The sequence below is a fragment of the Rousettus aegyptiacus genome, unplaced genomic scaffold (assembly GCF_014176215.1).
Source record: "Rousettus aegyptiacus isolate mRouAeg1 unplaced genomic scaffold, mRouAeg1.p scaffold_m13_p_6, whole genome shotgun sequence".
Taxonomy (NCBI): domain Eukaryota; kingdom Metazoa; phylum Chordata; class Mammalia; order Chiroptera; family Pteropodidae; genus Rousettus; species Rousettus aegyptiacus.
Window position 1 is genome coordinate 14,787,526 of NW_023416309.1, and position 21,290 is coordinate 14,808,815.

The 21,290-nt window shown below is 49.5% G+C and overlaps 1 protein-coding gene across 4 annotated transcripts in view; it reads right to left on the bottom strand.

Moving 5' to 3' along the window:
• Window positions 1-4,136: 4,136 nt before the first annotated feature.
• CHST3 (carbohydrate sulfotransferase 3) overlaps window positions 4,137-21,290 on the bottom strand; it is a 37,412-nt gene continuing 20,258 nt past the window's right edge. For 2 of the 4 annotated variants that reach the window (XM_016162317.2, XM_016162315.2), the window contains 2 exons: window positions 11,646-11,869; window positions 4,137-10,449 (listed from right to left, as the gene is read on the bottom strand). In XM_016162317.2, the coding sequence (XP_016017803.1) occupies window positions 9,171-10,449; window positions 11,646-11,785 (1,419 nt within the window). In that variant the 5' untranslated portion in view covers window positions 11,786-11,869 and the 3' untranslated portion in view covers window positions 4,137-9,170. Of the gene's footprint in view, window positions 10,450-11,645; window positions 11,870-14,363; window positions 14,878-17,736; window positions 18,246-21,290 lie in introns of those variants that run through there. The other 2 variants (XM_016162319.2, XM_036222955.1) reach the window with 2 other exon arrangements.

Here is a 21,290-nt window from a genome sequence, read left to right on the forward strand (position 1 = left end):
TTCTGTATGACCTTAAAGGGAAGCCTTTGGTCCTGGGCTTGTGCCTCCATGGCATTTACACAGACTGCGAGTTCTTAAGAGATCCAAGTGGGAAGCTCATGGCAAAAGATGGGACAGAAGAATCTGGAAGGATGAGGAATGTGGATTCACATCCTGACACTGCTGGTTAGCTCTCTGTGCCTCACTCTTTTTGTCTGCAAAATGGGATATAATTGATTAGACCAGGCCACTCTGCTTCAGACTGCCTTTCAATGGCTCCCTATTGATCCTAGGATCAGGTATAATCTCTTTTTAGTTTGGCTCTTGCACATTCAGGCCCTAGCTCTCCTCTCTAGGCTCTTGTCTGATCACTCAGCCAGAACAAACAATTTCTTGGTCTCCAAACTCTCCAAGTCCTCTTCATCCTCCAGGCCTTTGCGCACACTGTCTCCTCCATCACTCTATTGAGCCTTCCTCGTGGGTGAGAACAGGATAGTATTTAAACTCAGGAACTAGGGATTGCCATACTAATCATTGCAAGAGCACACCTAAGGGACCTGTCATGCCCCACGGGTAAGCATCCCCCACTATGTGCATTAGAGCAGAAAGTTGAAAACTTTCCAAAGAGGGCAGCTCTGGTATGGATTGGACGCAGACCTGGCTCCATCCACACTCCAGGTGGGCAAAACCACCTGTCCTTTTCCTCACTGCTTATTTGGCAGCTGCTCTGGGGTAGCAGTGGGCAGAGATATTCAGGTGGGTGTTGCGAGAGATGGTGATCGGTGGTTGAGTTCCATGGTGTCCTGACCAGGCCAACCTAGGTTTCCAGACTAATGACTATTGCTGGTCTAAGCATTAAGGAGCCAGGGCTGAGCATGGGGTTGGGAAGACCAACCAAGACCCCAACATACCATGAGGACTTTAAAAGCTGCGGTTTGAAAACTCGGCTGCCTACAGGGCCTGGGGCACTATGGTAATGAATGAAGTTGCAACTGTGGCCCTCTTGGCTTGTTGCTTTCTCACTTTGGACAGACATGGATTCATAGAGAAGATGTCTCTGTTGGAGGTAAAACACCAGTACAAGTGCTACGATAAATGTGGCTTTAAATTCGGAGAGACCAGAAGAGATACGGGGTCCGCCCTTCTCCCAGCTGCAGCCCATCGTTCCTGTGTGCATGAGAGCCCCATGTGACCTATCGCCCCAAGCAGCATGTGCTGTCCAATTCCTCCCCGTGTCTCACACCTGACTCTGAAAACTTACAGTGTGCTCTGGAAACTTCCAGCTGCCTGTAATCTTCATCTCCAGGCCTGATGCTTTTTCCAGAATTCTGGAATGCTATTCTGCCAGCAGGACAGTGCTGAGGAATTAATACTCCCAAGAGTAGCTTCCAGGCAAAGACTGACAAGGATCAGTGTGGAAGTACTTTAGGCTTCCTCAACTCGATAATTTCAACGTTCAGGCGTTTTGGGGGGATTCTGCTCCATTTGCCCGGGGTGGCAGCTGGCCTTCCAGTGTACCCTTTGTTGGCTGTCTCCCTTCCCTCTTCCCCTGCCAGGATGTCTGCAGCTCCCAAATAAACCATTTGCTTTCAAACCCTGTCTCCACATCACCCTCTGGTATAACTCAAACCAAGACACCTGATTTTCAGGAGAAAACAGAAATCTGGTTTTTATATAAAACTCCTTAATTTTTAAGTGTTGGCCTCTAATGCCAATTGTGAAAAAACAAAACCAGACACTGTGTGGGCCACACACCCACAGGGGAGCGTTGGTCCATGGCTAGTGGTGTGCAGGGCTGGGTGTGCACCTGGGCCTGGCCTAACCATACACGTCCCTTAAATTCTTGGACATCATGGCTGTGGCTTTAGTCATGGGTGTTCTTTTCAGTAGCTTCTCTGTCTTCCTGCATCTCATGAGAATGCCCCTTCCTTGTTGTCATTCTCCCTCCCTCCCTTTTTTCCTGCCTTCATCCCTCCTTCCTTTCCTTTCCTCTCTCTCATTCTGATTTTCTTGGGCAAGCCTATCCCCGCTGAGCCTTTACTACTTGCTTGTTCTTCTAATAAACTGCACAGCGGCATTTAGCAAGGGATTTACTAGCTACTAGAGGATTATATCTCCAAAGAACCTGTTTACTGTTGGTAACCTTTGTCCAGCTGTTTCAGAAATGGCTCCTTTAAGAAGTACCCTGAGCTCCAGTTTCCCAGATCAATAGTGTCCTGTGGTGTTTATGGTCGGCCTAGTTCTCCAAGGTCCTTAGTCTCTGTGGGGGTCACCACATCTTTTGGGTAATGCCACAGAGGCCCCACAGGTGTGGCTGAGTTGAGGAAGCCAAGGACCAAGGTCTTCAGGTTACCAGCAAGTTTTATAACAGCAGCGTGGATGCCTTGGGGCAGTGAACCCACAGTGACCCTGAGTGTGCAACAATCTCCATAGGCCAACTCTCCCTCTTGGCCTGCTTCTCAGGGAGGTGGCATGGGGACCTGAAACCTGACCCTGAACTTTTTTCTCCCCAGTCTTTTCACCCATCACTTTCTCGTCTTCCTATCGTGGCTTTTATTGCTCTAGGCTTGTACTTGCAGGTTTCTGGTTGCTACCAGCTGTCCTGTGGAATGCCAGAGTGACAAGAAAAAGTTTTTATGATAAAAGAATTCCACCCATAAAAATGATTCTGGGTCAAAGGAAAGCAGGACTTCTCAGAGTCTTGATTATGCTAATGTGCACAGTAACTTCCTAAGAGCGGTTAGGTGGCCATGATTCCTCCAAATACGCTCGGGAACGCTGCTGCAGACGCTAGGCTGGGCCTGCCTGGCAGGGCTCTGGGAGCAAATGGCACAGGTCCCGAGACCCGGCTGGTAATCAAACTGCCTGTTGGTGTGGGTCCAGCTGATGGTCACTTCCTCAGAGACCCCATGTGGTGTTAGACTCCTTCTCAGGGTTGGGTAACTTAGGTTACAGTGGAGGAAGATTCAGGAGCCCGAAGAGGTTTGGGATTTGGGAGGAAAAATAGCTTCTGGCCTGGGTTGGTGGCTGAGGGGATAAGTGGGTGGGGAGGTGTCCCGGTCTCTCTGCTCTATGATTAGGGCAATTTGTTTCTCCAGTGGGCCGTTTGTGGTAAGAAGCCCAGCCCAGAAATGAAACTAAATATATCCAGTCCCCAGAGGAGCGGAGGTAGCAATGGCACCTGGCTGGGGGCAGGGCGGTGACTTCACTCAGGGTGGGATGTCACTGCACTGACTCCTATATTTTAAGGGTTGGGAGGCAAATGGTTTGCAATTCCAAGGCCTGGTCTGGGTGAAATGGCAGAGACAGAGGGGAAGGGGTCCTATTCCCTTACATCATGCCTCACCTTGTCATCACCCTCTCACTCTGGGCACCACTGTCCCCAGACTCAGCTCTTCTCTGCCTCTGGGTGGACGGCTGCTGCTGTTTCTGCCTCCCTTGTGCCCCCCAAACCCACAAAGCTCGACTGGCTCTGACTTTCTGTGTTTTAAAATGAATCTTTTCTCCCTGGTGAAATGCCCATTCCCTCCAGGTGGCTGTGAGGAGACATAAGGGTAGAAATCTAATTCACACTGAAGTTGTTAGGACAGAGTAATGCAATTGCAATTTGAAAGGATTCCATTATATTGTGAGATTTTACTGAAGGCCAAATGAAACCTTCGGTGCTATTTCAGCATGTGAAGCCAATCAACATGCAGTTGCTGAGGGTGAGGGGGCTGACTTTTGAATCAAAGGTTGTAAACCACTGATTACATTCCTCATTCTAAAGAAAACTGGGGCTCGGATAAGGTAAGTGGCTTGTTCAAGGTCACAGGGCCAGACAGTGGTAAAGCTTGGACTTGTCTCCAGGTCCCCTGACCTGTGGCCGATGCTCCTGTCCCTGCTCCATAATGCCTGGGCATTTGTCTCTCAGACCTCATTCTTGCAGCCAGCTGCAAGCAGTCACCACCAGCTCTGGCATCCTGGCAACATATAGAACATTCATGATGCCCTCTGCACTTAGCCTTTGCGCCTTTCACTCCTCAGGAGTGGGTAGTGGGTTTCCTGTGCCCTGCTTCATGCTAGAAGTCGCCCCATTACTACAGCTGCTATCTTTTTCCCTGTTAATTTTTATGATTGCTGCTGAGACCAAATGCACAAGGCAGAGACACTTCAGGTTTTGCTCATTGCATGTTTCCATCTTTAATTAAATAAGTCAAGTAAGCCATCAAGTGATGGGTTCACATTCTGTTCTGCAAAGCAGACCCTGACCAGGGGTGGCCACCAGGTCTCTGAAGGGCAGCCCCTGCATTTCCAGGAGACAGCAGATTGTAACCACAGCAAGGACATCTGAGACGCTGATGGCAAGGGGGCCAGGAGCAATGTGGCTGAGCAGAATGAGCTGCGTGCTACACATACATATGTGTGGACACATATGTATACACCATGGCCACACATGAACATGAAGAAAGTGTCCTGTACTATGTGGCCATGAAACATGACACAGGGCCAAGGTCTTGGCAAAAAGACAGAGTTTTCAGGATCCAGGAGGCAACAGAGGAGCCAGGCAGACTTGGCCTAGAACATACTGATGAGATGAAGGCTTCAGGGGGTGTCAGGTCAAGCTCAGTGTTAGAGAAAGCAGGATACGTGGGTCGTTTTGTTTCCCAAACAAAATACCTGATCTATAATATGAGCTAGGCCAATGAGGTTGGCATCATGTCTGTATTTTTGGAAATGCGTAACTTATTCATTCCCCAGGCACAGTCATGAAATGACAAAGGACACAAGACCAAAGGATCTTGAAGCTCTTGAGACATCTGAAGTTGCCAATTCTGCTTTGTCTTTTTGAGGTAAAGAGCAGCTTCCACCGTTCCTGAAACCATGGGTAGTTGAGAAGCAGTGTGGCTGCTTTCAGGTCTTCTCCCTCCTGCCTAGTTGGACATGTCCTGGGAATCTTCACAAGCAAACTCAGCAACCTGGGGCCCTTGGATTTTAGGGGATGCTCCTTCTTTCAGTTTGTACAGATTGACAAGACCCACTTGTTCTCTGCGGGCACCTATTCCTCCACCCATCCCTTCTTCCCCCCTAGTTCTTCCTGCTGAGGACCTATCCCTCTGAGACCTGCCTTTGCTTTCAGCCTTTGGGGATGGGAGTGAGGTGACTGCCTTGGGGATGCAGCCACCCAGTCTTCTGCTCTTGCTCCTCATAATCCAGGGCCTATCAAGGGATAGGCCCTAGAGTCAATTAAAACAGACCCCAGTGTGGTTGAGGGTCAGCCAGGGACGGAAGAGACTTTCGGGGCAGAACCAGACCATCCGATGCTTTAATCTCCTGTCTGCTGTCCAGGTCAAGCATCCATCTTTTGGAACAGGAATCCCTTGACCTTCTGCTGGAACTCACTTCATCACCAGACGGATGGCAGAGATAGCAGGGAAAGAGGTCACTGAAATGGACTGAATGAGTGCCCTCTGCTCTTGGTGGCTTGGTTAGCAGCTGCCCCAGTTTCTGGCTGAAGGTGCTGGCAGACATGGAGTAAACTCTTCATTAAGCATTTTTTTTTCTATTCGTTTAGTTATTTATTTTCAAGTGTGTGCATCACATAAAGGGATAAAGGCTAGAATTTGCTCCTGTCTCTCAACCTTAGTAATAACTCGGTGAGAACCTGCAGGGGGCGTGTGACAGAGCTGCACATCTGCTTCTTCCTTTACCCTCTCCATGGGGACTCAGGAATCCTGTCCCCATCAACGACTCCCAAAGACCCCCCTGCCCCGCGCCCTCATCCATTCCAAGGTTTCCAAACAAGGTGCAGGAGAATCCAGAAATGGGCGGTAGTGGCGACAGCCTGTGGGTGTTAGACACTGCCCTGTCTCGCCAGTGCCTGGAATGTTCTGAACTATTTATACAGGCTGGGCTAGAGAGGTCTTCTTCAAGAAGAAAATGAGTAAACACTCATTGCTGAATGGCCCTCTTGTTCCGGGGAAGCTGGCAGCTGTGGAGCTGAGGCATCAACTGCTCCCTCTGTCTCGAGGCAGGTGGGTGCTGTGGAGGGGAAGGCTCCTGGTGCACCAGCAGCAGCAGCAGCAGCAGCAGCAGAGAAACCAGGGCTGGCCTTGCTGGAAAAGGCGGCATTAGTCCCCAGCTGGACCATTTTTCCCAGCCCAGCTCCATGCTGAAAATCCCAAAGATGACTCCAACCCGGTCCTACAGGGTGTAAAGTCAGTAGTCACCCCTACCCTGTCCTCTAAACCCGAGTATTGCTGAGCCCTGAGGCAAGACTCACTTAACTTGGGTCCTCCTTCAGATATGTGGGTAAAGATCACACAGAAGAAAAGGCCTTACTTTTGCATCTTCAAACCAACAAGAGGAAAGGAAGGAGATTCCTTAAACAATAGCTTGGGGCCATCTCAACTCCAGAGCTCTTGGTTTAGTCCCCTCTTGTATTCTGAGTCATCTTGGGAGTATCCTTGTGTGTGTGGAGTGAGTGAATGGTTTCTATTATTATGTTTGTCTTTCTTGATTTGGGTACAGCTTTGAGTCCCTGCAAATAATAAGGTATTTTCTGTCTCTTCTTTTTCATAAAATAAATAAATTAAGTCAGCTTGCAATATACAAATTGTCAATGTCCTGAGAGGTCCCAAAGGTCCATTCTTGGTACAGTCCTCAGAGCTCAGGGATGGAGGCCTTGGCTCTGGACATAGGATGGAAGGCAGAAGTCTGCTGTCCATACTCAGAAGGCTCCAGGAAGAACCCTGGATAGGGTAGCCACATGGGGAATAGTACAGGGAGCAGGGCAGGGGCTGGGGAAGAACTGCCAACACTTCTGGGCCTGCCAGAAAAATCCTGGCCCCACTCTGCCCCAGAGTCCAGTTTTCAGAGCTGGAATTCCTTTAGACCCCAACTTAGAGCCAACCCCCTGCATAACTTATTCTTGAACTGAAAAACAAAGTGGAGACCTCCTCGAATGGCTGAAATCCATGGTGATGGAGACCCGGCAGCTCAAATACAGTGATTATAATAGACCCCACAAGATGGCTACCATCCTCACCTTTTCAAAAGGTGGTTTCCAGCCAGGGCACACCCCTTCCTTCCCCATAGCAACACCAGCTGGGTTTAGATCCCATATTTCCCTTGTGTCCACATTACTCAAACCAAAACTCAGCCCTCCGGGTTTGACAATGGGACGGATCTGACAGAGAGGTTGTCCAGGAAATCAGAAACAGCCTTAGTGAACTGTGACAGCTCCCTGCAAGTTCTAAGGTGGTACTGAGTTTTGCTCCCTGGGTTGGGCTGGGAGTGGGGAAAGACTTCTATTTTGGGTACAATTTGCTGCTTGGTTATAGGCCCATGGGCCCCCAGAAAATGTGATTGGGCCTGGGAGAAATGTTCAAATCCGGCCTCGTCTCAGGGGAGGGCTGCTAATCTATGCTGTTTCTGGACACGCAGCAAAGAACATTGGTGGTTGCTGAGATTTGTTCCACATGGGGTTCAAACAGAAAAGCCCATGGGGCATGTGGGTTGCCACATGGCCACCTAGGCTCTGATTCTTCTGGGGTAAGGCTCTTCCTTTTCCTCCTCTCCCTTTAGCAGAGAGCTCCCTGCTGGTCCTCCCAGAACCCCCTCAGCCCCTCAAGCACAGATTGCTTCCAAGCTGCACTCCTGCAGAAACAAAACCGAAAACACAGCCACAAAACACCAAATCATAAATAACCTAAAAAACAACAACAACAAATAAAACACCCAGTCCATCCTGAGTTGAGCAATTCTCTTCCCAGAGCCCTAAAGGAGGAATTCCAGACACTAACCACATAACCGTAGTGACCAACCAGGAGGCCGATCTCGTTCCCCTGTCTTCTCAGGGGAGGGGCTATCCTGATGTGACTTCCTTCTCCCCAAAGAGCACTCTGGAATGTCTTCCAGGACCTGCCCCACAGAGGCCTGGCTGCAAGTGCAGGACCCATGCACTGCCTTTTGCTTCCAGGGACCACAGCTGCTTCTGCCCATCAGGCCCCAGGCAGCCTTCAAATATAGACATGCTCTAGGACACCAGCCAAACTGGGATGGGGCCTTTGCGCTGCAGACACGTGAGGGTGGGCCACGCCATTTCAAAACATCCTGCCTGCCAACAGTGAGGATATAAATGGGCCAGAGGAGGTAGTCATGTGACTCCAAGACAGGCAGAAGCGTAGGACTCGGAAGTTCTGTGTCCACCATTCATCCTAAACCTGGTTGGGCAACGAGGTTGTGGCCTATGACTGTTTTCTTCCTCTGCCCCCAAATAATTAAAGACTCCTCATAAGGTGCATGATAAAGAGAAAACCTGTAAACCCTGTGGGCATAAAGCAATGAGGGAGCTTGTCTGTGTATTTATATGCATGTATGTGGAGTTGTGTGTTTATGATGTTTTTCAGTGTGTGTAGTGTACATATAGAAATTTGTCTTTATACCTTTGTGTTCTGTAGTTCTATATGGAGCTGATTTCATCAGCAACTAGCACAGTTATGCCATTTATAAAACTATTCTATTGTTCTTGGTTGGTAAGCCTCAGCTGCCATCCTCTAACACCCTGGGCTGTCCTAGTCCTCCCCCAGGGACCCAACCAGAATCCACACTAGATTGTGTAGAAATCCGGAGACTGAAAGGTTAACACTGAAGCACTGTGGGAGATGCAACTGTGACTAGTTGATGTCCACAGATCCTTCTGATTTTTAAATATTTGGACTCTGTCCCACAGGGTTTATGGGCATTTATGTGTGTTTCAAGTGTGTGTGTGTGTATGTGTGTGAGAGAGAGAGAGAGACAGAGAGAGACAGAGAGAGACACACACACACACAGAGAGAGAGAGACAGAGACAGAGACAGAGAGTGAGAGACAGAGAGAGAGAGACAGACAGAGAAAGAGAAAGGGGGGGAGGGGCGCTGTCACTAGGCCAGGACAGGCCTGGGCCTGCTCAGGAAACTGCTGCTCCCTATGTCTGGTTTTGATGGCTCTTAAAGGGACAGGGCACTGTCCTGTTCTCAGCAAGAAACCCCAGCCCACAGCTGCGGTGGGGAAGCTATGTGGCTGGGGGCTACTTCTACAGCGGAGGGGCGGCCTGCTCACTGCACGGCTTCCCACCTTCCTCTGCGAGGGCCGCAGCCGCACCGCTGGCCTGGGTGTGAGGAAGGCAGGGCGGGACTTTCACGAGGAGGGGTGCACGTGACCCGGGCTCCCTACGTGACCCAGAAGGTGCCACGCTCCTCCAGCAGGCTGACAGAGCGATTGGTGAGCGAGGCGGCATCCCGTGCCAATTTGTAGCCAAAGAGGTGCATGGCGGGGCCGCAGGCGGCCTGCACCACCTGCGCCAGCTTGAAGGGCATGCTGAAGCGCCACTTCTCGAACTGCTCTGAGGAGTTCTTCTGCGTGGAGTAGATACCGCTGCCGTCCCGGGCCGCCTGGGTGTTCTTCTGGATCCAGTCCTCCACCTGCGGGGTCAGGGGGATGCCTGCGAAGTGGTACATCTCCCGGGCCTTCTGCAGGGGCCTGCGGGCCACGTCTTCATAGCGCACCAGCAAGTAGCGGCCCCGCAGCCAGGCCGGCTGCTGCAGGCCCAGCTCCGCAGACAGGCGGATGCTCTCACAGTTGCCCCTCAGTCGCTGCACCTCCTCTTCTCTCAGCTGGTCCTGTCCTTCCGCTAGCCACTTCTTCCAGGTCTCATACTTGCCGGCGAAGGCCACCATGCGGGATGCCAGCACGGCCCGGGGGTCACGCACCAGTTGGATGACGCGCAGGTCCAGCCGGGGGTCCTCCGCCAGCGGTTGCAGGAACTCCAGCTGCCGGATGCGGACGGCCTTGAGGGCCATGTGCTCCTTGCGACGGCAGGCCTCGGCAGCCAGCGTCACGTTGAGGGGGCCGCAGCGGCGGTTCTTGCAGTGGTACTTCTCAAAGACCTTCTTGACGAAGGGCGTGCACACGGGATCCTCACAGAGGGAGCGGCTGGAGCCCCGGCGGAACATAAACTGGGTCAGGTGGTCCTCGGGCACCGGGCTGATGAAAGGCTCCAAGACATACAGGTCGCACAGGAAGAGCTGCTTGAGCACGTCCCGGTAGACCAGGGCCGAGGCTGCTGCATTGGCGCCTCCTGGCTCGAAGGACACCATGCGCTCAATGTGCCACAGCGGCTCGAAGAGGTAGAAGATGTTGCCCTGCTGGTTGAAGAACTCGCCCACAAACGAGGAGCCCGTACGGGTGGTGGCCATGAGGAGCACGTGGCGCCGGGGCCCGGCCTTAGCTGGTGGCGGTGGCTGCTCCTCCTTCTCCTGCTCGGCCTCCTCCTCTGGCTCCATGCCCAGCTGCAGACTGACATTTCGCAGGCGCCTCTGCAGCTGCGTGAAGGCTGAATCAAGCTCACTCAGGGACAAGAGGGATGCGTTCTCCGCCAAGTCCAGGGCTGGGTCGGTGCTATTGACATCTACCAGGGACTGAGGGATCTGCTTCAGCTTGTCTGAGACCCTGTGATGACAAAGGGAGACCAGGTTCAGTGACTGGCTGGGGACTCCATCCTCTGTGCAGCCTCACAGGCTGATCACCCAAAGCCTGTCTCAGTTGGGTTCCACCAGATGACTCTGAGGCAAAGATTTGAGGGTAAGTAGTTGATTTGGGAAATGATCATAGGAAGAGCTGGTAAAAGGATAGGAAGTGAGGTGTAGAGGAAAAGAAGTTCATGAGGGATGAGCAAGCTATCCCCGTGGGCAAATCACTCCGACTTCGGGACCCTGGGAGACGTGTAGAACACATCTCAGGATTTTCTCCTGCTAAGGGTAGAGCCCAGCTGGCCTTGGCTGAGGGCTGCTCCCATAGGCATTTACTCCTCTGTACTGTGGCTTGCCAATGTGCAGGTGGAGAGTACACTGTTAAGTGGATAGTGGCAGGGACTTGCAGTAGGATCCCATAGGCACAAACAGGAACAGTCCATGCTAAGGAACCCAGGAAGGGCACTGACTCGATGCCTGCTACACAGCCCAAGTCCTATCCATCTTGGCTGATGCTTTCTTGCAGGCGTTGTGCCTGAGAAAGCAGGTCTAAGAAATCTTTCTGTGTGTAGCTGGCCCACTAGTAGGGCTACTGCACACAGCCATACACTGCCAGCTCTAGAGGGTAGTATTCCCAGTAGCTTACGTGAGTGTACACCCTCGGAGTTGAGTAATATGCAACTTGCACATGGCATCCCTGCCCACCAGGGTATCTGTATCAGGGGCCCTGCCTTTCCATGGGCTCACCCTCATCCATGACTTTGGATTGGCATACAGGATGTGCTATTAAGTTGAGGCATCATTTTAGGCCAGGACGTTAATTAATAATATTAACCACAGCCAGCAAGCACTGGACACCAACTATGTGCCAAAGCACTGGGCTAAAAGCTTTTGCATCTTCTTAGTTAACCTTTATAAGGAAGGCCCCATCATTAGCCACATTTTAGGAACGAGGAACTTAAGACAGAAAAGTGAAGTGATATGCCTAAGCTATCACAGCTAGAAAGGGTCAGAACTACGGTTGCCTGAGTCCAGGGCCCAAATCTCATCACTGAGGACATATGCATAGATGATCACTGGTTGAAAGATTGCCTTTGCAGGTCCAGACAGCCATACAGCTGCTTCTCTGCTTCCCATACCTCCTTCATAAGGAAGACTCGTGCTTGCATCCCTCACCTCGAGATGATTTTATTTTCCTTTTCAATGAAGACAAAAACCACCACCACGAAAACCAGGAAAAGGGCATATTTGCTCCTCATCCTTAGGCTGTGCAGAAAGTCCCGGCACTCCTGGGGCAAAGCGAGTCCTTTCTCCATGGGGAAGGGTGGGGCCGTGGGCACTCAGCTTGGGGACATCACTCAGGACCTGGCTGGTTGTCTTCAGGTGGGGGACACCCTCTCCTGTGGAGAGATGGGGAGTCAGGACATCCTTGTTTGTAGATGAGAACAAAGAGGAGCTTTCCCACCAGACCTTTGAGGATCCTGGTCTAGCTTAGCAGCCAGAATCCCATACCCACTACCATAATGGACTCTAAAACAAAGAGACTTGAAATCAGGTCATTTAAAATGCTAATGACCCTCTGATTCATCCATGCCACTTCCATCAATTTATCCTTTGACCTCACACTTGACTCAAGGGAGAGGAATGTTCCTTGCAGTACAGATGTTTGCAATAGGAAAAGACTGCAAACACCTAAATAAAAAATCATGGAGGAGGGTCTATAAATGCTGATGTGAATAATCTATCATGTCTGTCTGTCTGTCGTCTATCTATCATCTATCTATCATGTATCATCATCATAATCATCATCATCATCTATCTTTCTATTTGTAAATAGCAATTATGTATGTAAAACAAGCTGCAGACACAGTGTGCTTACATAGGACAGGGTTTCTTAATCTCAACACTATTGACATTTTGGACCAGATAATTCTGTGTTGTGGAAGCTGTCCTGTCATTGTAGGATCTTTGACAGCATCTTTGACCTCTACTCATTAGATGCCACTAGCATCCCCTCTGCTGAGATGTGACAATCAAAAATATCTCTAGACATTGTCAAATGTCCCCTGGACAGGTGCAAAATCACCCCAGGTTGAGAACCTCTGATGTAGTATGATCCCATTTGAAAAAAATTTTTTCAGTGAGAGAAAAATATAGATATGTAATACAAAGGACTGTGACTGCGGGGAAACACAAGGCCTTGTAATAAAGGGCCAGGAAATTAGGAGAGAAGAGTGGGGTGAGTCTTGTATTTGTTGTGTAACACTGTGCACTGTTAGAAATTTTACCATGCGTTAATTTTTTAAAAAATAATTAAGGAAAAAAATCCATCATAGCACATATATTCTAACAAAATCCTTCACATGGCCTTGACTTTCAGGTCTCAGGTTCCTGGGGCAGCCTCCCTCGAGACAGGTTAGGGCTCACCAGCCCCATCACTGTACAAAGATTCCCATTAGCACCTGAGACTTTATCATAAAACAAACCTCCTTGAAATGATTTGTTTAGTGCTGATCATCTCTTCATGGAGGATGGGGAGTTTGGGACCCTCATTATCCTTTAGCACTGGCCCAGGCACACAGGAGACACTCATGCATGGTTGCTAACTGACAGAATGAGTAAAGGAATAAATGACCCTCAATGGAGGGTGTGTATATTTTTAAAAGCTGGAGCAAATACATCACCCAATGGAGCCTGAATCACCATTTCTTTCTGTCACACACCTGTCCTGCACCATGAGCCCCAGATTCCAGCATAAATCCCTCTTCCGCCTCTTCTGCAAATCTGTCCCTTTCTCCATAAGGACCCTCACACATGGGACAGAATCTGCTCCAAGTTTGGAAAAATCTTATTGTGGCTTTGTGCAAGGCACCCAGAACCATCCCTCTCTCTGGAAAAGATAGGTTTTCCTAAGGAAAGCAGCTAGTGTTGATATGGGGAAATAGGAGAGCAAGAAGTTGTGTCTCAATGCTGCACCATTGTCACACAATGGAATTAGCTTCAGGGACAGCCAGAAAATCTGTCTTTAGGGGAAAGTAGTGAGGCAGAGTTTCCACATGTGAGGAGATATATAGCCTGGCAGCCAAATGGAAGTCCCCAGCTGTGCAGGGCAGAGAGGAGGTGGGGCAGTAGGTAGCTTTCCCTGATGGGATACTAGGGGTGCTTCCTGAGTGTAAGTTGGTGAAGAGGGGCCCAGGAGGGAACAGGACTGCAAGGCCAGCGCTAGGGCAACTGGAATTTTCTTGCTTTCTTTCTTTCAATTTCTTCCGGGCCTTTTCCCATGCACTAATTCAACAAATATTTCCTGAGAGGCTACTGTGTGCCAGCCTCTTATCTAGGCACTGGGGATACAGCATTGAACAGGCAGACCTGGTCCTTGCCCTTGGGGTTTACACTCTGGTTGGAAGGGCCAACTGGAATGATACGGGTAGCTGAAGTTTATTGAGTGCTTACTACTCTGTGCCAGGTGCTACGCTAGCACTTGATTTGCATTTCCTCATCGATTCCTCACAAAAACCCTATTAGGTAGCAACCACCTCCATTTACACAACAGGAAAAGGAAGCTCAGAGAGGTTAAGTAACTTGCCCAAGGTTCCTCTAGCAGGGGCCCAGATCCAAAACATTCTAGCCTCTTAATGCTCCCCAATGACCCCCACTGTAGCACATATGGTAGGGCTTTCCAGCTGATGGTCTGTCTGTCTTTCTTTCCTGGACTGCAAGTCCCCCCCCCCCCCTCAATGTCGGGACTAGCATCTAGAATAACACCCAGCATATACCAGCTGCCCAACAAATCACTGGTGAGTGAACCTCTCAAAGCTGATGTCTGGTTCAGTGCCTGGCTGGCTGTTGGCATGAGTTTGTAGAATAATGGACAGGACCACGTTCCTTACGCACCTCGTTTAGCCCATGGTGGGGTGCAAAGCCGCCTGTCCTGGCGGAAGGGTGAGATCCAACTCTGAGTCTGCAGAACACAAGAGTTGAAATCCTGACTTTCTACCCTCTGGGCAGTTGGCTGAGATTTGCCTTGGTCTGATGGTGTGAGGGAAGAAGAGACCAGAAGCTGGGACCAAAAGTCCTGGGTTCTAGTCCTTCCTGAGTGTCTACCATGCTGTGTAACCCTGCATAAATGACTTAACTTCTCTGGGCCTCAATTTCTTCACCTGTAGCATGAAAAAGATAGTACCTACTGCATAAGATTGCTGTGAGGAACAGTATCTGGTGCATGGTAAGCATTCATTAAATACTAGAGAGGAGAAAAAAAGGCAGGGCTGGGTGCAGGAAGTTGCCTTTGCTGTCCTCTCCCTTCAGGGAATAACATCTTTGGTAAGATTTAGAAGTTTGGTTGCCCTGATGACAAAGCTCCTAAACCTTCTCCTCTCCCTTCCAGGCACTGTTTTATTTTTAAGCTGCCCTCCCAGCTTCACCCCTTTCCCCCACCACCCTCCATCATACAGGATTCCTAAGAACTCTCCTGGCATTACCCTAAAAGGAAGAAGCAAGTGAAAACTCCGTGACAGGAAACACAGGCAGGCTGTTGGCTCCTTCGGTTTGCCCCAGGCAGGATGCCCCTAGGTTTAGCTTTGGAAGCCCAGTGGGTGGGGGTGGGTGGGCAGCAGATGAGGGAGGTTTAGAGGTCCCGGGCGGAATGGGAGAGGTCACCAAGAGAGGGTCACAGGTGCCAGGAGGTCAAAGGATCATGAGGGAGGAAGACAGGGCTGGGATGGGGGTAACCCAGCAAACTTTCAGGCAGAACCTGCCCTACATGAGGCCCTCTGCAAGAAGTGGGTCTGTGACGTCTGTGACACAAATGGTGTCCGGGGTGCCTTCATATTACCTTCACATATGCTTTATACTACCCCCCTCCCAAAACCCATGGTGCACAGGCCAGTCCTTCCCCCTTGCTTAGCTCATGGGAAAAATGAAAAATCTCTTCCTCCTCTTGGTGGATGCCACTTCCCAGGGGAGTACTCGATACCTGTCCTCCCCCCCAACACCCAGCAATGACGTGACAGCCAAAGGAAAAAAGTGGCATCCCCCTGCCAGGATGCCAGAGGAGGTCATATTTCCAGCGTGCCTGGGCCGATGCGTGAGGAAAGCCAGGGGCACACGCCAGTGCAGCTCTGCCTAGATGTAGCAGGTGGTGGGACAGCTGCCGTTGGCCTACTTACACCCAGCGCTCAGCTCAAATGGCCTTTCCTCTGGAGTTTTGTCTCCACTGACCTAACGCTGACCATCTATCCTCCTCCGTCATTTTCCCTCTGGGCACCCCGCTTTAGTTCCTTCCTTGTTAGAAAGGTACTTGTTTATTGCCACTGTTATTTCAGCCACTGGAATGGCAGCTCCAGGAGAGGACAGTGTCGTCAATCCCCTTTACCTTTATATTCTGCGCCCAGAATCCTAGTCCCCTACTCTGTACACCAGGCACAGAGCAGGTGCGCCGTAGTACTTGTTGGATGAATTGAAGGATGTCTTTCTCAAAGCATTTAGCCCAGTGTGAGATACTTTATAATTCTAAGTTCGTGGAAAATATGAAGAAAAAAAGCAGTTGTTCCTTATATGAGGGAACCATGTGTGTGTGTGTGTGTGTGTGCTGTGAGCATGTGCTACGGGCGTGTATTATGAGTATATGCCTGAGTGTGTAATATAAGCATGTACTGAATGTGTACTATAGGCATTTACTATGGGTGTATGCTGTGAATGTGTACTATGGGCAAAACGTCATGCTTGGGGCTTCACATACATCAGTCTCTTGAATTATAACAATCTTGGGTGCCGGTTTGAGGATGAAGAAACTGAGCTTTGGGGCTTTCAGCCCAAGCCTCTACAGCTGTGTGCTAACAACCGGGAGAACAGAAGACAGCCAAAGGCACCTCAGCCAAATCTTAGTGAGAGAACACTAGAAAGAAAGTGGGCTGTGAGCTGAGGCCCTAAACGCCAAGCACAGGCATCCTACCTTGCTATCCCCTCAGGGGGCGCCTTTCTGATCAGGCCTCCCTCATGACCTGGCAAGGGGCCCTCACAAGACAACAGTTTTCTACTTGGATGGCTCCCAGCCAGGCCCTCTGCTTCCCCAGGCCTTCCACTGAGGCCCTAAATGGACTGCAGCCCACCTCTGCTTCTGCCTGGGGGAGACGAGGTCCCAGAGTCTGCTGTGAATGGAGCTCTGATAAGGGATGGGCCCTGCCAGACATTGCATCAGGCTGCAAAACTCCACTCCCCTCACTTGCTCAGGGCCAAGAGCTTAGAGGAGACTGGGGCCTCAGCTGTTGCAGGCCCTGCTCACACAGTCTTTCCACCAGGCAGGAGGAGGAGCCACCGAGAGAAGAGGGGCTGAGGGCGGGCCAGAGTTGAGAGGGAGGAGGCTCCCTGGGCAGAGATGGCAGCAGGGAAGCCCATGGTGCAAAAACTCTGAACCAACCCATGGGCTATAGCCCTGTGTGGCCCGGAGGCTGCCCCAATCATGCCATGTAACCAAACACCAAGGAGGAGAGAGCTCAGGAGGGTTTCCGTGAGTTGTCTCTGAATCCTCTGGATAATAGAGACAGGCAGGGCAGGAAGAAGGAACTCAAATTCTGGGCCTGCCTTTGATGTAGATGATCTTTGCTTGGGAAATGCAGAAGTCTGTCCAGTAGCCTGTCAGGCTAAGTTCTATTTCACGTGGCAATATCCAGAGCTTGGAAAGGACCAAAGCCTCCAATATCTTGGGCTGAGTATCTGACAGGAGAGTAAATGCTTAGAGGATGTTGGATAAACCAGTGAATAAAGGAAGAAGAGAAGGAATGGAATGAGGAAGTGAATGAATGCCTGGCTGATGCTCCCCTGTGCAGCTCAGCGTCATTCCTCCCCAAGCACCTTCACACCCCAGGGCTCCAGCTTCCTCTCTCAGAACAAACTCATCTGCACCTTCCTATGGACACCTGTCCAACCTTAGCCAAGATAGAATAGAAACAGCCAAAGGCGAAGGTGTGTGTTACCTGTGCAGCAGTGGACCTTGGGGCTGAGGGCCAGCCTGGTGGGGATGGGGTTACCAGAGACTCTCAGGGAGCTAGTCCTGGCCAGGAGGGACCCCAGCTGCTCCTCAGCCCTGTTTTACTGTACAGAGATGTGGGGGAACACACCCTCTACCCCTATTTGACACAGTTTCTTTATCAGGGCCAGCTCAGCTGTGTGAACAACACATCCTGTGTAAATCCCAAAGCTGACAGCTGTACAGAATATGGGGCCCAAGAGAACAATTTCAGGCCTCCCAGTCAGCAAAGGCACTTACCATGCCTCTGACGCTGAATCCCAGGCTCTGGGCTAGTCCGGAGCTGACCCACCACTCTGGGCTTTGCTACACACCTGACTGGTCAGGCGCTGCAATGGGAGCTGGTGTCCATGACGGCCATAACCATGAAGCTGGGCAGCCCGGTGAGGAGACTGCTGGCTCATTCGGAACTGACCTGGATGTGGGCCAAGATTTATGTCCAAAGATGTGCACCCAGCCCTGGAAATCCAAGTGTGAGAAGCAACTCAAGTGTCCCACTAGATAGGGCTGGCTGAGTAATTGCAGTGCATGGGAACAATGAATACGAATCACACAGGGGTTAAAAATGCTGCACAGCTACAAAAATGAACTATTAAGTGATGATTTTTTTTTCATTTTATGCCTTTTCATACTTGTATGAATTTTTAATGACCATGCACATGTATCACTTTAATAAGTTTTAAAATCTAATCTGAAACATAGAAATCTAAGATCACTTTGGAAATGGTGTAGAAAAGGCATTGGATTAGGGCAGGACTGGAGGCTGGGAGACCTGTCAGTTCTTTCTGCAGTGGTCCAGGAGAGAGAAAGCGTCCTGAGTAAGTGGTAGCAGAGAGGCAAAGTGGAAGGATAGACATGTAAGACGTTAAGAAAGCCAATTCAATGCCTATGACATACACAACAGGCATAAGCCTTGAGGGCAGCACCCCAAGTGACATAAGCAAGGCACAAAAGGACAAATACTATATGATTCCACTTACATGAGGTGCCTAGGGGAGCCAAATTTATAGAGACAGAAAGTAGAGGGTAGTTGCCTGGGGTGGGGGAGGGGGAGGGGGCAGGGGGCATTAGATTTTAATAGGGACAGAGTGTCAGTTTGGAAAGAAGAAAAAGTTCTGGAGATGGATGGTAGCGATGGTTGCACGATATAAATGTACTTAAGTCACTGAACTGTACTCTTAAAAATGGTTAAAATAGTAAATTTTATGATATGTATGTTTTCCATAGTAAAAAATATAAACGGTGCCTAATGGATGGGGGAAGTAGGGGAACAGAAGACTCTAGGAGGATCCCTGAGTCTTCTCTTGGACAGCAGTTTTATTCTCCACTGTGCCCACAGTGCCTGGCACAGCGCCTGGCACATGGCAGAGCTCAATAATATTTGTGAAGTGAATGAATTCATACACTGTGTAGAAGAGTTTGCGGTGGTTTCCTATAGGTTGGTCATCTCTTCCCCAGTGCTAGTGTTTTATTGGATACATAGAAGGTGCTTAATTAATTCGCTATTAATAAAAAAATGTTGGCATAAATTTAATTTCTTGCACAGAAAGACGTTCACAATACGATGCCTCTCTGAAAAAGGACACACCCATATCTAACCTAGAATTCCATTTAGTCAAAAAATGTGCATGTACACACACACACGTACATACATACATACACGCACATTATATATACATATATATAGAGAGAGAGAGACAGAGACAGAGACAGAGAGACAGAGAGAGACAGAGAGACACTCTGGAAAAGTCCAAATAAGTTAATAGTGATTCTCTCTGCAGCTGTGGGTACTTGACTTCCTTGCTTTTATTTATTGTCTTTGAAGCCCTGTGACGCTGGGAAAAGAACTTAAACCTGAGTGATTTCCTCATCTGCAAATGGGAACATTTATGGCATTTATTATAAACTCAGTGGTCACAAGGAATTCAAGGAGGCAGTGCCAGTGAAGTGCTTAATCCAAGTTGAAGATGTGGTGAGTAGGGACTAGAAAGAAACGGATGGCCCTGTCTTTACAGATCCAGCGAAATCTGTGGCTTGTACACTTGTGCTGAGTGTTGGAATGGGGGGAGGGTGTCAGTCCCCTAAAAATACTAAGAAGGAAAAGTGATAACCTAACCTGACCACCAGCTGAGAATGTCCCTCAGGCAGAGGAACCACACACATTTATGGATGGAATTTGGCCCTGGGCATCTCATCCTGGACTCTTAGCCTTATCTGGAGATAGACACTCAGACTTTCCTTGTCTCAGGCACTGCAACCACCTGTATTCCTGAGGCAGCGCAGCAGCCAGAGAGAGATGGAGACATGAACACCACAGGCAGAACCTTCAAAAATGCACTCTCTCCAACTTCCCTGCAGGCCAGAGCTGCTCACAAATTTCACATGGGCCCACAATGGACCCTTGCAGAGTGGCCTTCTCTACTCTGACTGTTGTGAAGGATGTGTACTGAGGCTTCAGAACTGTCAGTCTGAGGACAAGCAGAATGCCAGGGGACTGGTGGATTTTGCTCCCAGGACAAAATCATGTTGACAGCAGTGGCTCAGGCCAGTAGCCTCATGCAAAGCAGCTTGGCTTTCCAACTTTAATTGAACTTGCCTCAGACTGTGTAAGTCCGAGGGGGTATTCCTTTCCAAAAGGTCCAGGAGAAATCTGTCCTGTACATCTCCCCATTAATCATGAAAATCGTGGCTCTTGCCCTAAAACTGCAGAATGTCAGGACTGGAAAGGGCTTGGAAATTTTCTAATCCATCCTTCCTCATTTTTCATCTATAGAAATCCAGACTCAGAGAGGAGGGCAATGGCATACGACTGGGTGGTGACAACACTCAAAGGCCTCCTGTCTCCCAGATCAGTAATGGCTCTGTCCAGCTTTATCACCCTGACTCTCATAGCTTCCCTCACTCATCAACCTTCAGCACAGGAATGGCAAATACATGGCACGCATTTCACCACTCAGCAGTTCTGTGCCTGAAGCAGACATCACTAATCAATCATCCTCCTTTCTTCAGCTGAGACTAGATGTAGCCTCATAAGCCTTCTCAGTGCAGTGCCGATCCATTAGAGTTGGCATGTGAGAGAAAACTGATTTGCCCTCCCAACTTTACAGGATCCTTAGTGGCTCACCACCCCTAGTTTGGCATTCTAACCTCTGTTACTACCACTCAATGTCAGCCCAAATTCCAAGTCTCCTCTTACATAAACCCTCCATTTAAGCACATATGCCATGTACATCCATTCTCCAAGCCTTTAATTTAGCCCATAAAGCCCTTTACCGAACAAAACACCACAGCTTATAATAGTAGTGAGGTTACTAAGCATAGTTAAAGCATCGAAATTTGCTGAAGGGATATTCTTTTTGAAGAGACCTGCTATGAACTCAAGGTTCTTACAATCCCACCTTTCTCCCTCGCTTGGCTTGTGCTTTCAGGAACGAGAGTGAAGGTGGAGTTGCAGAGAGCCTAGGAAATTACACAGAACTCCTGCCAATCCATTCCACACCACAGCTGGCAAAGATCTTCACATGGCTAATTTTATATTATTACTCACATGCCTTTATGTGTTTTTATGAACAACAGCCAAAATTTAAAGTCTTCAGGCTTCCCCGCAAAATGTTTTTTTGGGTTTTGGGAAAATTTGGGCAAGTACACTGGAGTGTGTCTTGAGTGTGAACACAAACTGCTATGGGTATTGGAGCAGAAAAAGGTTGAGGCCAACTGCCTAAAGAAAGCATATAAGGACAAATCGGAACCATATGTGGTGCCATTTTCCCACATATTAGATTGAAGAACAAAAT